This window comes from Ambystoma mexicanum, chromosome 13 (assembly GCF_040938575.1).
Source record: "Ambystoma mexicanum isolate Mex_15411 chromosome 13, UKY_AmexF1_1, whole genome shotgun sequence".
Lineage (NCBI taxonomy): Eukaryota > Metazoa > Chordata > Amphibia > Caudata > Ambystomatidae > Ambystoma > Ambystoma mexicanum.
The window spans coordinates 528,541,875-528,557,828 of record NC_090938.1 but is presented as its reverse complement, the minus strand read 5'-3'; the positions used below and the strand labels follow the sequence as shown (position 1 = coordinate 528,557,828).

At 46.4% G+C, this 15,954-nt stretch overlaps 1 protein-coding gene across 1 annotated transcript in view; it reads right to left on the bottom strand.

Moving 5' to 3' along the window:
• Positions 1 to 15,954, bottom strand: part of PLCD3 (phospholipase C delta 3) — a 467,775-nt gene that overhangs the window by 139,958 nt on the left and 311,863 nt on the right. Inside the window, exons 3-4 of the mRNA XM_069634237.1 lie at positions 12,841 to 13,069; positions 9,658 to 9,787 (exon numbers count right to left, since the gene is read on the bottom strand). Of these exons, the coding sequence (XP_069490338.1) occupies positions 9,658 to 9,787; positions 12,841 to 13,069 (359 nt within the window). The remainder of the gene's footprint in view (positions 1 to 9,657; positions 9,788 to 12,840; positions 13,070 to 15,954) is intronic.

The window sequence follows — 15,954 nt, the reverse complement described above, 5'->3', positions numbered from 1 at the left end:
CATTTTTTTGGAAGCCGGTTTGCAGATTGTCTTTACACTTTGCTGATTTTTCCCAAATCCTCCACTGGTCCAGAATGATAGAAGAGAAGATCTTTCCCATAATGTCTAGTAATGCGATTGGTCTATAGTTTACTGGGTCTTCCCGACAACCCTTCTTATGAATCGGGACGATAACTGCTTTTAGCCAGGACTCTGGGATTTGTTGCGTTCTTTCGCATTCCTCGAAGATTCTTCCAATCAGTTCTGCCCATTCTTTTGGAAATTGCTTGAGGGTGGTGTTTGTTAATCCATCTGGACCTGGAGCTCTAGATGATTTCAATTTTCTAATTTTTAATTCGATAACTTCTGGGTATGAGGTGGATACCCAGGTCGTGCTTGCAGTTGTTTTAGTCTGTTCTACTGATTCCTTGGGTTCTTCAAACTCCTTTGATAGGTACTCGATCCATTTCGCTTCTGGGACAGCATTTATCGGAGCTGAGTTTGATGTTAGGCTGCTTTTTTTGATTAGTGACCAGAAGTTGCTGGATTTGTTTGTTGCCAGTGTTCTCAGCATTTCTTCAGCGTCTAGTTGGTATTGCGCTGCTCTAGTTTCTTTCCGCCAATTTGCGTATCTTTTTACTTCAGTTTTCCACTCCCGCCAGTCTTGTTCTTTTTTTGAGTTTTTTGCCCTTCTTTTTAGTTTGCGCCCTAATTTTCTTTGTTCGACCAGCTCTTTGTTATATGCGTGGGCCGTGTGTGGGTGGGGCGTCCTTCTGGCTCCTGCCGGTTTCTTGTATGGCAGCAGCAGAGCAAGATAGTTTGGTCTCTCTTTATTCTTGCTTAGTTGGTTAGCTGATGTTTTTTCCTCCCAGACCTATTTTATTTGTTTGAGGTTTGCTTCCGTTAGACATAGTCGTGTTTGCTGGGCGTTCGTTCCCACCGTGGCCGAGTAGACCAGTTTCCTTGGTTTCCACCCATGCCAAGTGCATGTGAGTAGGTTGTGGTCGCTATTAGCCGTTTTTATGACTTCAAATCTTGTTATGTTTGTTGCTATGGCCGCGGAGATGAAGATGTAATCTAACGTCGCTTTAGAGGCCCCTCGTTCCCAAGTTGGAATGTTCAATTGGCTGGGGAATAGGGCAGCTGTATTTTGTAGGTTTCTCGAGCTGATTAATTCCATCCAGGCTTTCCCACGTTCCCAAGCTGCGTCTGACCACGGTCCCTGATTTTCTTTGCTGCACTTTGCGTTGAGGTCCCCACATACCATTATCTCTATTTCATCAAACTCTTCATATAGTTGATCGATTGTCGAACTCATCGTTGAGCAGAACTCTTTTACGGTTGTTCGTTGGGGATTCCAGTAGCAATTTATAATTGCCAAAGTGTTGCGTTTTATCCTCTTGGCGTTCTGGGTGGAAGGTGACCATGTGGTAAGGGTCACTAACATTTCATATGATTCTCTCCATTTCTTCGGCATTTCGAGACCCAGGCCGTTTTTTATCGCCGTTAGCAGCCCAGATGATGGTCTTCCTAGGGGTCCCCTCGTTGCTGCTGCGATTTCCAAGCAGAATCCATCTAAGGTGGGTTTCTCAAGCAGCCATGTCTCTTGTAGACATATAATGTCGAAGAAACCCAAGTTCACATCTCCCGGCGTAGTTAGGTGATTGTATCCTCTGGTGTTCCAGGATCCAAGGATGAAAAAATCCTTGTTGGGCCGTTTCTCGATGGTCGACGTTATTCCCACTGTTTCGAGACCCGGCCCTGCTTGCTGCTATTTCGTAGTTTTCTTAGACCAGGTAGATGTAAACCAGTCCCACGGGCTTCTTGAAGGTCTGAAGGTCTGTGTTTTTTGGGGGCTCTTCTGGTCGTTCACTTTTGCGATGGAAAGTCTAGTTGGCTGTAGTGTTTGATTTTCTTTTCCACTCCTTCCGCTTGGTCCAATTTCGTGTTGATGACGATTATCATCCACGTTACTTCTTTTGCGCGAGTTTGGGTCTGCGTGGTTCAAAGACCCTCTCTGGTCTCGTGAGTCGTCTCTGCGGTATTGTTTGAATTCTTCATGTGCATTTTCTTTGTCTTTCGTCTTGTTCCATCGGTTATGCGCATAAAGATCTTCTGTTTTTGAGTGATAGTGCGCTTTGTAATTTTTGAGTTTTGTTATTTTCCAGTCTTGCTCCTCTCGTTTGGTCTTTGTCATTTCAGTCAGCTGCAATCCCATTGCTGCCATTTCCTCAAACACTGCTTTGTCCATGTGGATGGTGCTCTCAGCCTTTACATGTAAATAGGATTTCGCCGTCCTGCCCCTATGATAAGGCTCTACCAACTCGATGTCTCTTGACCTCACGTCCCTTAGGGTTTTTGATTTTTTCATGATCTGAAGGATGGTTGGTCGATTTAGGATTAAGTACTCCTTTGTGCTAACTTGTTGTTCGAGTTTAAATAAACGGGTGTAACTCTTGTTTGTCGTTTCCTTTTTCTTCTTTTCTCCCACGGGAGATTTGAGTCTCGGATTACTTCTATCTCTCGCACTCTCTTTCTGTCTTGATGGTATGTTTGCTTTCAGATACGTACCGGTGGACATGATTGCATCGCCCTTCTTTCCGGATTTGTCCTTTTGTTTCGATTCTTCCCATTTGGCCTTTTCCTCACACGAGGGTCCTTTTTCTTCACTAATGGTTTCTACTTCCATCGTTTTTTTGGCTGTTACGTTGGAAGTTACGTCTTGTTTTCTGTTATCCGGGTCAGTAGATTCCTGGTGCTGTGATACATTCATTAGCGGCGAGTCTGTCATAAATTCTTCCACTGTTCGTGGAGATCTTTGGGTGGTGTTCTTCGGGGAGCAGGGATCATCCAGGGTTACGATCTCCTCGGTTTTCCCATCTCCTTTTTTTAGAGTTGTGACCAATTGTTCTGGTAGTAGTTTAGTGACTCCAGGGGGTTTGCCGGATGTACTCGCTCTTATTTCTTTTTTTTTGTTTATACAGAGGTTTGTCTGGATCTTTTCTGTTTTGTCTTCCGGGCCTTTTATCCCACTGAGCACTTTCTGGATTCGGGCTTCCGGGCCTGTTGTTCCATTGTGCAGCTTCTGTGTTTGGAGGTCTAGAGGCTTTCCCAAGTTTGCACCTTGAGGTGGTGTAGGGTTTCTAGTTTGTTGTTCTAGTCGTTCAATTTTTCGCTCAAGCGCCTCGATTTTTCTTTCCCAGTTTATTTCCTGGATACTTTTCTGTGTTTCTATGGCCATTATATAGCTTTCTACATGGTCCATTTTTGCGCTCATATTTCCGAGGATTACTGTATTGTCCTGTATTTCATTTTTTAATGCTTCATATAGTTTGCAGAAAGGCGCTAGTACAATTGACATTGCCGACATGGTTTCTATCATGTCCGGTTTCTGGTTTGAGGTGTCTTTGTGAATGGCCGCAGCAATATCGCTTAGCCGGCGATTTTTAGGTGAGATTTGGGTTTTCTCAGCTCTTTTTGACATACTTATACTGTGTGGGCCCCGGTGTTCTGTTTGTGAAGTCGGGTCCTGACTTGTTGACGTTCTCCCTGCCTGTAGCTTCCGAGGTGTCCGTTGGAGTTCCCAGTTCCTTGTGGATGGTAAGGCCGCTGTTTGTAGTTCCGTGACCAAGTGCGGCTTCGTCCATACCGGCCGTTGTGCACTGTCATCTGTTAGGTCCACGGGTCTATGGGTTTCCTCCGAGGACAGGCTTGCTATGTGATCTTCTACGGTTGCCTTTGTCCTTTCGTCCTTGTTTGTCATTGGGATTTTTTGTTTCTTTTTCGGCTCCGAGTTTGAGGTTTCAATGTCCGACGGGATCTTGGGATTGGGGGATTCCATTTGTCTTTCCCGAGGGTGATCCTCTTCCCCACTCTTGGACTGGGCTTTGGTTTCTCTTTTATTGCTATTTTCTGTGCAGGCTGCACCGTTTGGTTTTTTTCCCCATCTGTATGGCGAATTTGGTTTGGGTATCGTCTGTTTTTCTTAGTTTTGATCCTGGCGTGATTTCTTTTGCTATTTCGAGCATCTCTGCATCTGATACCTCTGAGTCCACTGTTAGTTTGCGTTTGTACTGTTGGGTAAAGAATGTTTTTAGGGGGCAGGATAGTAGCGGTGCCGGAAGTTTTGATGGTTTTTTTCTTTTAGACCACTTTCCTTCTTCTCTACTTTTTGTGGTCTGGTCTTTTGTACCCCTTATTTTTTCTTGAGTTGAGGGTGCTTTCCGAGGTGTTTGGTTTCTTTTAGATTTGAGTTTTTTCTTTTTTTGTTGATTTACACCGGTTTTTGCACTTTCGTCCTCTGTTTCCTTGGTTGAGTCCTCTTGGTCGCTTGCTCTGTATGCGTCCCCTCGTTTGTTATCTTCTTTAAAGACTTCATCACTATATCTATCTCGATCTGAGGGCGATTCACCGGAACTGATTTCAACTGGTTCCTTGTGGTCCTTTACCTGATTTGTATACACAACTGTTTTGTTTCTCTGGTCTGTGTCTTTGCTCTTATGGTCTGCGTGGATCATTGCCTTAATGTTCAACGTTTTCTTAGGGCAGTCCATATTTTTTGCCGTTCCCCCTGGGGAAAACAATGTCTTTTTTAGTCCTTTCTCCACGTTATTTTGAATCTGTGTATTTGCCTCCACTGGGGCTTGACTGCTGGGGGGGTTGAAGCATTTCTCACAGGGGGTGTTACATGTAAAGGGGGTCAACCCTCTGGCTGCTGCATCAACGTTGTTGTGGATCGGGTTACCCACTGGCACCTCCAAACTCCGGCTCTTCCGGACGTTGTCCGCCTCCTCACTCCGCCCTTCACCGCCAGCCCCACAGCCGGAGCCCCGCAAAGGTGGTGACGCCAGTCGTCCTCCGACGACCCTGACGCCACCACCACTCGTCTCTAGGACGGTTGCTAGGGCCCCCGCTGCGTCGCGGACGATTGGGACGACAACTGGGTCAGGTATGCTCTTTTTCTCTCTCCCGCCCGGCCCGGCGTGGCAGGGGCTCTCTACTTCTTCCACCTCCGTCTCCGTCTCTCTCTCCACCGACTGATTTCCTCACACTCCGCGCTCTGCGGGTGCTGCGTCGGCAGGGGCTGGGGGGCATATGACGGGAGGACTCGAACTCACAATTTCAGGCGCGTTTGCCGCAGCCCACAACGCTGGTAAACTTGTTTGTGCTTGCCTCTGATGCGTTTTCATTATAGGCTTACCTCTAGGGGTTCTTACTTTTTCCGCTTTCTTGGCCACAGCCCCCGCGCCCGCGGCCTCCGGTGCTCTCATTTTCTGTGTTGGTTTAGACGTTGATTCTCTGCGTTCCTCCGATTCCCAGTAGGTCGTCTTGGCCTTTCCTACTGGGGGTGTGGGAGGACGCACTTCAGGCTCCATCGCGCTTTTACTCCGCGTCTGCAGCGGACTGCTGCAGACTGCTCTCACCTCGGCTCGCAGCTCCGCTCACCGCTCCGCGGTGTACTGGGCTAGATAACCACTTCCTGGCACAACGATGTGGTCGGACTACAGGACTGCTGCAGACTGCTCTCACCTCGGCTCGCAGCTCCGCTCACCGCTCTGCGGTGTACTGGGCTAGATAACCACTTCCTGGCACAACGATGTGGTCGGACTACAGGACTGCTGCAGACTGCTCTCACCTCGGCTCGCAGCTCCGCTTCTTTATTCCCCGTCCAAAACGGACCCGCCCCCTCTTTTTCCGTGTGTCAGTGCAGGTCTATGACCACAACAGACCCTGGATCGGCCTCCCAATGAATTCCTTGGCACTCCCAACTCTAGCAAACCCACACAAAATTCAAAATCAAAAAAGATGAATGTAGCTAAACGCACCGGAGCCTTCCTCCTAACCAGAGGGTTCGCATATAAGACATGGTTGACCGCCTGATCAAACACATCAGAAACATGGGCCTAATATTACTAAGTAACAAGGGCAAGCTGGAGACAGAGGGGATCTTTTCGAGTATGTGGGTGGAAGTGTGAAATAGCCCAACTGATACATTGACTGGCATTTAAGCTATTTCTGCCACATTCCGATCACCACCTTCTGCAGAGAAGAGTCTTGGAGCCACCATATAACTTTGTGAACTGCTAGTTTTCTGAGCATTTCACTGCAAGCATGTTGCGGATCTGTGCACCACTCTGACATGCACAATTTACAGAGCATGCACATGTTGCAAATGTGCTAGGGTGGATGGCATTTCAAACCCATCCATATTAAATCTAGAGGATTATATCAAGTCTTTCTAGTGCAACAAAACTGAGCATAATTGGCTAAAATATCCTGATCTGCGGACCTCATCATCTCAGTGCTTCTCTCCCTATGTTTGGTTGCTGCATGTGTGCAGGTTGCACGCATACACGTGCTGTCCCTCTGTGCAGGGGGTCTGAGAATTGGCAGTATCCAAAATGTTCCAGGCAAAGCTTAAGAATAAGCAGGGAATTGGGGACAGCGCAGGGACCTGCAAAGCATTGTCTGCCATTAACATACAGCACACAATTCCGCACGTTTGGGTTCTTACTCATGGGATGACCCCTCTGTTTTGCGCCTCTGGCGATCTCAATCTGCAGGAACAATCTTCCTCTGGGACACCAGCCACACATTGCACATTGTGCAACACGTGGTGAAGTGACTGCATTACGAGCATTGCTGCATTTAGCGTTTTTGGCAGGGCACTGTTCGTTATTGGTTGCCAGATATAGGGTTGAAAACAAAAGGATCGAATGCCTTTTGATCGACAGTCAAAGGACCGAAAAAAAGGGTCGACATTTTTTTTTTTGGGGGGTGGGGGGGTTCCCCCAACACCCATGTTTTCTTCATTAAAAACATTTTTTTTACCAACCCAAAGTAAAAAAAATATATAAATAAATTTGGGGAAAAAAAAAATCGACTCTTTTTTTTCGATCCTTTGACTGTCGATCAAAAGGTCATTCGATCCTTTATTTTCGATCCTTTGACTGGACACCGTTTGTACCCACATTGGTAGCATTCTCTTTCCAATCTGCTGCTTCCCGCTTGGGTTTATGCCATCTGCCCATAAAGCCTCTTCCTGCCTGGTGGTTTGGTGTCACATGACGCTTCTCGCTCTTGGTTTTGGTTTTCTCGATCGCTGCATGCCTCACTGTTTCCTCCAAGCTTTGGGTGATGGTCATAGCCTCCTCCTGTGTTGGGTTTCTGCTTTGTACCAACTTTTCTTAATGTGAGGATCCAGCACCATGTTCTTAAGTGCCCCATCCTGGAGGGCTCCAGAACTACAGGAGGGCGCCACTTTGCACAAAGTTTATTAGGCAGTCAATTTATGATTTCCACAGCACTTTGATCCATATAATTGAATATCTGCTATGCTTCATAATATTTTCCTCAATTTGAAAGCATTGTGCTGCCGTGCCAATGCATCTTCAGCTGGCCATATGTGTGCCATCAGGGTGATATGATATGATAGGTTATTTATAATGCGCTTAATACCCAGAGGGTTCTAAGCGCGGACCCGAGAATCGAACCTGTGTTGCTCTGTATCGTATTGCTTCCAAGGCGAGCACGTTGCCGCTGTGCTATCCTATCCTCCTGAGTTTCTCTGATGGTAGTGCATTGAATAATCTCTGGTCCTCTGTTCGTAGGGCATTTAGCAGTAAGCGTGCCCGCCAGTGGATTGTAAGCTCCGGGCCAATGCATGTATGCTTTGAATTTGTTTTGGCCATTGGGCCCATGGTACTGTTGGTGCTCCTGGGGTTTGCATGAACATCTTGTGCCCTATTAGTCTAGTTCTGTAGCCTTTCCCCGTCCTGCTCTTCTTGCTCCTTCACTTCCTCATCCTGGGAACGGTTTGTCTCCCACCTTTCCACCATGGCGAACACACATTTACACCAGAGGCATCTTACATTCAACTTAAGGCGTTATTAGGTTCAAAATATCAATTTTCATTACGAACATTTGGTGCATTTAGCGTCTTTGGCAGGGCAGTGTTCGTCACTGGCCATATGTTTGTACCCACACGGGTAGCATTCTCTTTCCATTCTGCTGCTTCTGCTGGGTCTTTGCCATCTGCCCATACAGTCTCTTCCTGTCCGGTGGGTTGGTGTCGCATGATTCTCTCTTTTTATTGTACTCTACCTTGCCATGTAACATATATTGCCCACCTCTCAACGGTCACACTTTTGGCAGGCGTCACCCACCATAGTTTGCTCACCTGCCAAGGTCCTTACATGCCCACGCATTGCAATGGGCTCTCACCCGCCAAACCCAATATGTGCTCTCGTGACACGGGAGGTGGAGCGGTACAGTATTGGTGAAATCTCAGCGACTATGTTTATTGCTGCTCACTCTTTCCTTTCTCAAGCATTCCCAGTCCGCTCTCCCCCTGCTCAGGAACATACCCATGCTCTGCCCTGTCGTCCCGGCATTCCCCTATGACGTGACACACCCCAGCGTGTGTGTGCGGCATCACAACACAAGGCTTAAGGACATAGTCCGATTTAAGTAAATGCATATTTTTTTTAAAGCTGTGGCCTATTTCAAACTGCCCAGCACAATATACAACAAATTCCACACTGCGGTTGCGTCATTTCAATTCATTAACCAATGCAGTTAAACGCGTCCGTGCCGCAAAGGAAATCCTTTCAGGGGAACGCTGTAAGTGATCCCACATCAGATGTGATCTGTTTACAGGTGCCAGCGCACACACACTTTATGACATTCTTAATCATGCCAGATTGGGATTCACCTTGGGTGTTAGTTGCTATTTATAGACATCAGTGGGAAGCGAAGGAAGCAGTAATCGTTGTGTGACAGGAGCATCCGTTTAAAAAGAAAAGCAAAACCATGTTGCTTCTTTTTTTACAGCGATAGCAAGGGAGACCATAGGGGTAGCAAGGGAGACCATAGGGGTAGCAAGGGAGACCATAGGGGTAGCAAGGCAGACCATAGGGGTAGCAAGGGCGACCATAGGGGTAGCAAGGGAGACCATAGGGGTAGCAAGGGAGACCATAGGGGTAGCAAGGGAGACCGCAGGAGCTGTGGCTGCGACCCCTAGCGGCCCCCTAATGATGTCCCTGCGATTAGGGGAGGTTTGGATCAGGTCCCTTTAATGAACAGTAGAAGCAAATTACACAGAAGCAAGGAGCAGGGAGGCCAGGTTTTGGTGAATTAGAGAAAGCGATAACAAGTATCACCTAGTGCACCAAGGTGTTCAATGTTAGAGGAAAGGTATGGCAGATTTCAGGAAATGGGAGCAGGCAGTATACAGGAATTATAAAAACAGTGTCATGTAGAGAATTAAAAACGAGCAGAGCAGAGACGACAAGAAGGAAGTACATGAAATCCATAAGCAGGACTATAAGACAACGGCTACCATGTTAGTGAGCCAGAAGGTGTGGCGTAAAAGGGCAAGGCTGAGAGAAAAGGCATTATAAAAGTTCAAACCTCCTGCCAAAGCAGAGGACGAATGAGGGAACATCTACCACAGAGAGAGGGAAGGTGGGAAGGATTAAATATGAAGGAGAGAGATACAGGTACCCTAGAGAGGAAGAAAGAAGGCAAAGCAGATGCCACAGATTGGCCGGGCCATTGGATTATGGCCATTGCATGATGGTCGTCGGATGATGGCCATTGGACGATGTTGGGGGATGGTGGAGAAACCATAATGAGACAGGCAGGGAGCAATCATTAGTATGGATGGACTGCAGGTACCTTGAAGAGGCGGAAGGCATAGTCATCGTCCATATCGATGTTGATCATCTTCAGCATGTTCTTAATTTCCTTGAAGCTCATCTTGTTGTCTTTGTTGGCATCGGCCTGATGAAGGTAATCCTTGATCCAAATGCACCGGAGTTAAGGAAACAAAAAGGCAAAGACGTTCCCGGTCTCGTCATACTCAAGATCCTGAACTTGATATTCACTCATAGCGTCAAATCATGTCGTTGTCGTCCACCAACTCCACTAACCACAACACATACATACATGGACAAAGACACACCCAGACAACTACCTACCTTTCACGCCCTCACAAACTCTCACACAAACACCACACAAGATAGACGCAGCCACCCACATACCAAAGCAGGTATTCCTTTTAATATATGACCTCTGCAGAGCGCGCACTGTGTGTAAGATTACCTCTGGGTGCTCCGCTTATTTAAGTCCCAATAGCAGAATGAACTTGATACGCGGTAGGGGTGTTAAAAGCATGATTATGTGCAATCTTTCAAGACTAGAGGAAATCGGGGTGGTATTTTAGGGACGTTGGTGATCTTTATGAGATTTGAAGGTCTTCAACTGGAAATAAATGTCTCCTTAAGAGGAGAGCGTACTCTTGGGGCCCATAGAACGAAATGAGGGACAGACTACTGCAAGTGCATTATCGCTGTAAATTCTGGAGAGGATGAAGGCTATGATAGGGGATGATTTCTGCATTTTTGAGGGAGGTATCAGTGTTCCCAGCCTCAGCTACTAATTAAATTCTTCAATATTGACGTCACGGGTTACGGGAAACAGAAACATCTCTTATAATCAAGTCCATCCTCGACACCATATATAATTTGTGAAGTAATTACTGTCGGAAAAACCACAGGATACCACAGAAACATCTCGTATAATCAAAGACCGTCCTCGATGTTCTGACAAATAGATCCGGTGTTCATCCCGCAGTTTTATTTATTTATTTGTTTCTATTGCGCTGAAGCCCACGGGCATCAGGGGGCATACATTTAGGCAAGACAACAAAACATTTTTAGCACGAGACACCTGACTGCAATTTACTTATCCTGTGGGTTTCTTGGGTCTATTTAAAAATGGCTGTCTCCAGAGCGTTCCTAAATGCAAGGCCGTTGCTCCCTAATCTGACTGCTTTCGGCTATCCGTTCCATGTTTGGGACGCTTTTTTGGGCTAGGAGAAAAGGATGTGTAAAGTAAAATAGATCCCTGCCACTGGAATCTGTTTCTCCTCGTTCAGAGCTAAAGTTAGTGTTTTCATCCCAGCGTGGATGGCCCCTAGATTCATCTGGAAGGGATTTATTGTGAATGCCTTTCCATGTCCAACTCCCCCTTCTTCATGCTTAGCCAAACCAGAATGGGAGGGACATTGGCATGCATATGGATGGCGAATATATAGCGATAAATTAATAAAAAACGGGATTAAAAAGTACAGAACTCTCCACAGAACAAAGTGTACACCACTGAAAAGAAAGCTTGGATCTATGTCTGTTGGGCCAATCTGTAAGAAAGGATCTTGGCTAGTTCGCACCTAATCCAGACACAATATATATTTTAGTAATCTAAAAGCATCTCTGTTCAAGGTATTAAAGGCCCTTGACCTCTCCTGGCAATGCTATGAAAGAATTGAGACTGTATGAGAGGTTGCCGGATGTTGGCTTCTCTCCTGGCACGGCTGTGAAAGAATGGAGACTGTATGAGAGATTGCCGGATGTTGGCTTCCCTCCTGCCAATGCTTTGAAACAAATGATACTGTATGAGAGGTTGCTGGAGGTTGGCTCCTCTCTGGGCACGACTGTGAAACAATTGACACTGTATTAGAGGTTGCCGGATGTTGGCTTCTCTCCTGGCACGGCTATGAAACAATTGAGACTGCATGAGAGGTTGCCGGATTGTGGCTTCTCTCCTGGCACTGCTATGAAACAATTGAGGCTGTATGAGGCGTTGCCGGAGATTGGCTTCTCTCCTGGCATGGCTGTGAAACAATTGAAACTGTATGAGAGGTTGCCGGATGTTGGCTACTCTCCTGGCACTGCTTTGAAACACATGATTCTGTATGAGAGGTTGCTGGAGGTTGGCTTCCCTCCTGCCACTGCTGTGAAACAATTGGTGTTGTGCAAGAGGTTGCAGAGGGTTGGCTTCACTCCTGGCACAGCTGTGACACAATTGATACTGCATGAGAAGTTGCTTAATGGTTCACTCCTCTGCTTGCATTTCTGTGAAACAATTGAAACTGTATGAGAGGGTTGTCTCCTCTCCTGGCACTACTATGAAACAATTGGTACTGTACTGAGAAGGATACCGAGGGTTGTCTCCTCTCCTGGCACTACTCTGAAACAATTGATATTGTACTGAGAAGGATACAGGGGTTGGCTGCTCTCCTGCCACTGCTGTGAAACAATTGATATTGTGCGAGAGGTTGCCAGAGGTTGGCTTCTCTCCTGGCAATGCCATAAAACAATTGATGCTGTACGAGAGGTTGCAGAGGGTTGGCTCTACTCTGGCACTGCTGTGAAATGATACTGTATGAGAGAATACAGGGGTTGACTCCTATCCTGGCACTGCTGTGAAAAAATTGATTTTGTGCAAAAGGTTTGCTTCTCTCCTGGCACTGCTGTGAAAAAATTGATTTTGTGCAAAAGGTTTGCTTCTCTCCTGGCACTGCTGGGTAACAATAAATACTGTACAAGAGGTTGGCTTGTCTCCTGGCACTGCTGGGCAACAATAAATACTGTTCAAGAGGTTGGCTTCTCTCCTGCCACTGCTGGGCAACAATAAATACTGTACAAGAGGTTGGAGTCTCTTCTGTCACTGCTGTGAAAACACTTGATATGAACGAGAAGTTGTCGTAGGTTAGTTCCTCTCCTGGCACTGCTGTGAAACAATAATATATGAGAAGTTGCTGAGGGTTGACTCCTCTCCTGGCACTTCGGTGATACATTTAATACTTAAGGAGAGGTTGCTGCGCTTTGCTCGTCTCCTGGCACTGCTACGAAACAATGGAAGCCGTACAAGAGGTTGCCGAGGTTGGTCGGCTCTCTTGCCACTGTTGTGAAATAATTGATCTTGTAAGAGGTACTGAGACACTGATCTCCCCACACCGACCTTACCTTTGTCGGTGTGACCTACTTGCAACATTACCACAGACACCGGAAAGGATATTGGTCGAGTTTCTCCCGTTGGCTCATGGCTTCCACTCTTTTCATGAGCTTATCCAGGCCGCGGATCCACCGTTGGGCCTCTTCCTCGGTTGGAGCAGCGAGGTCCAGGTTCCGACGCTTGCCCTTGAAGGCAATGGTCAGGCACTGCTTCTCCGGGAAAGAGTGTCCATACTTCCGCAGCCCCTCGGACTGGTAGCCCTCTCGGACGCATTCAATGTGCATGACGGAGACTGTAAGGAATGAAGCAAGGACATGTGAGCCAAAGTGTGCAGATGGGCAATATAAAAGATTTTTTTTGTATTAGTCATGGTTTAATCAAGTCAAACCTTAAACTATGTACACCTTATTTACATCCAATTTGAATCAAAACATTGAAAGAAAATCAAAACAATTAAAAATAAAACATTTTAACATTTCTTGCCAGGGGGATGAGCCCCCTTCATCATAAACAAAAGAACAACAGCAACTGTAAAATTACATCTTAATTTTCCATCAGAGATGGGTCCTTCCTTTCCCACAAACAAAATACTTCCTTCGGATACGAAAGCGCAGCAAGTCTAATAGAGACATGTTCTCCCATGTTCAAAAGCACCCACCAATCCTCGATAGACAACGTTGTAAATTGTTTCAGAAACCTTCCTAGCCACCGACTTCTTTGTTCACACAACCAGGGACATATTAATGTCAAGGGAAGCAAAGTTTCTCTCGGTGCATTCAGCCTTTCTCAGTGGTTTGTTTTTCATCCTCACTTCAGCAATTTCTCTTGTTGGCAAGAGGTTCATATGAAATCTCATAAATTGGTGTCTTAGCTGGTGGCTAGGGAATGTTTGTAAATATTCAGGTACATTTTCTCCTGATCTACACTCCAGGATAAAGTGACAGTAAAGGTTCGTTGTAGTCGTACATTCACAAGTATCTATCCAATCTTGATCGTATAACTTGGACTTCACTTTTCCTGGCAAAAATTTCAAAAGAAATACATTTACCCTAATCAGTTTACAAGTTACACCGCCCCTTGCAACCTGTTACTATAGAACTACTCGTCCCTACCACTAGTGAATGTTCTGTCATATTCCTCCGTTGGCTCTCTGACTGGCAAAAGCACTTCGACTCCATTAACTATGGTAGGAGGTGTGAGGCGAAATACAAAAGCAAGATAACATAGCATAACTACAGCCCCCAATTAAGGCAGTATTAGGTCGAATTACCTTTATCCAAAAAGAAAAAAGACTGATTTAGAAAGACCGCTCCATGACCGCATGTCTTTCTAAATCAAACTGTCAGGCGCGTGCCAAACACCAGCGCGCGCAAGGTCTGGCAGGCTCTGTGAGGCCCAGCGGAGTCGTCGCGGGAAGAAGAGGTGAGTTTTTGTATGTATGTATGTGTGTGTGCGTGTGTGCGTGTATGTGTCTGTGTGCGGATGTGTGGGGAGGATGCATCTTTTAGGTGGGAGGGTGAAGGAGAGAATGAGCAGGTGGGAGTGGGTAAGGAGGGGGGCAGTATGTAATATTTCCGCATTTTAAAGCCAACAGAAAGACGGCCCATAAAATCGGTCTTTTTTGTGTTCGGGGTCTAAAATGCAGAAATATGACATAGAACCATTAAGGCACATGCAGACTTTGTGGGAATGCACAATTACACTAAGGGACACACACCTCCTAGATACAAAGACTCCATGGCATTCATGCCTGAAAATGTGAGTCCCGGCAGCTTTCACGTATGCCCTGTGTGGATCGTTGCTTATGGCATGATGATGGGAACTAGCACTGCCCAGCAGGGGCATCAATGAACACAATCATATGCAGAGGCGTTGCTGGGGGGGGCTAAGGGGGCTATAGCCCCGGGTCTTTTGGTTTTAGCCCCGTATATAAGTTCAGGTGCTACAACCAAAATGCTAGCTAGCCCCCAGTCCCGACCGTCCCGACATTAGCTTAGCCCCTGATCTTTTCCAGACCTAGCAACACCCCTGATCATATGGGTAGTGAACATGAGATCACGTGATGCTTGATCTCCCTCCCTTGACATCACAAGATGTGATATGATATATTTCATCCCAAAGGTGGGGGCATTGTATGCTTTTTATAAGTTAGCATTAGAAACTTGACCCTGCAGCCTGGTATAGACCCTGGATTGGAGCGGTCATGAACACTCAACTATTATAAGTAGTCAAATAAACTAATTCATACTTACTGTGAAATGATCTGTAATCCCGGTTCTAAAACAGAGGACTAAGGGGCACATTGGGACAAAACTTGGCACTGGGGGTCAATAGGCGCAACTGGAAACTGAAGGGCCTATTGAGGCAGAACAGGACACTGAGGGGCACATTTGAGAGCTTAGAACGCGTCACAAAAGGGCACTTTGGGGCAGTCCTAATCACCCACGGGTGTATTGGGACAGAACTTGGAACTGAGAGGAGGTGGCAAACTTGAGAAGAACTCTGTGCTGAAAGGCAAATAGCGACAGAGCTCAGTACTGATGGCAAATAGGGGATCAACTTGGCACTGGGGGCACATTAGGGCAGACCTCGACATTGATGGGCAAAAGGGGGCAGAACTCGGCATTGGGGAAAACTGAGCCAGAACTGGGCGCTAAGCGTTAATAAGCAGAACCAGGGCTTGAATGGTAAATTGCGGGACATTTGCATAGGCTTGAGCATTGAGAGAGCGACATTGGGGCAGAAACGCCTGACAACTCGGCACAGAGGTGCAAATTGAGGCAGACCTAATCACTGACGGGTGCGTTGGGGCAGAACCTGGCACTGGGAGTCATGGGTCAATTGAGAAAGATATGGACACTCATGGGGAAATTGCAAGGATGTCATTTCACCAAAATGCCAGTGGAACAGAGGTCACATCACATGACCCTTGACCTCTGATGACATCACAGGAAGTGATGTCATTTGACCCCACCCCAAAGTGGCATCACAGGATGCGATGGCACACAACCTTTCACCGCTTGACAAAACAGGAACTGGCATCACATAGCCTTGTTCCTGAGTACACTATGAAAAATATGGTTACGATATCACTGTAATGTGATGTACATTTCATACAAGAATGGATCACCATATGTATTGTTAATATCAGTGTGTATAGGCCCATATTACCAAATT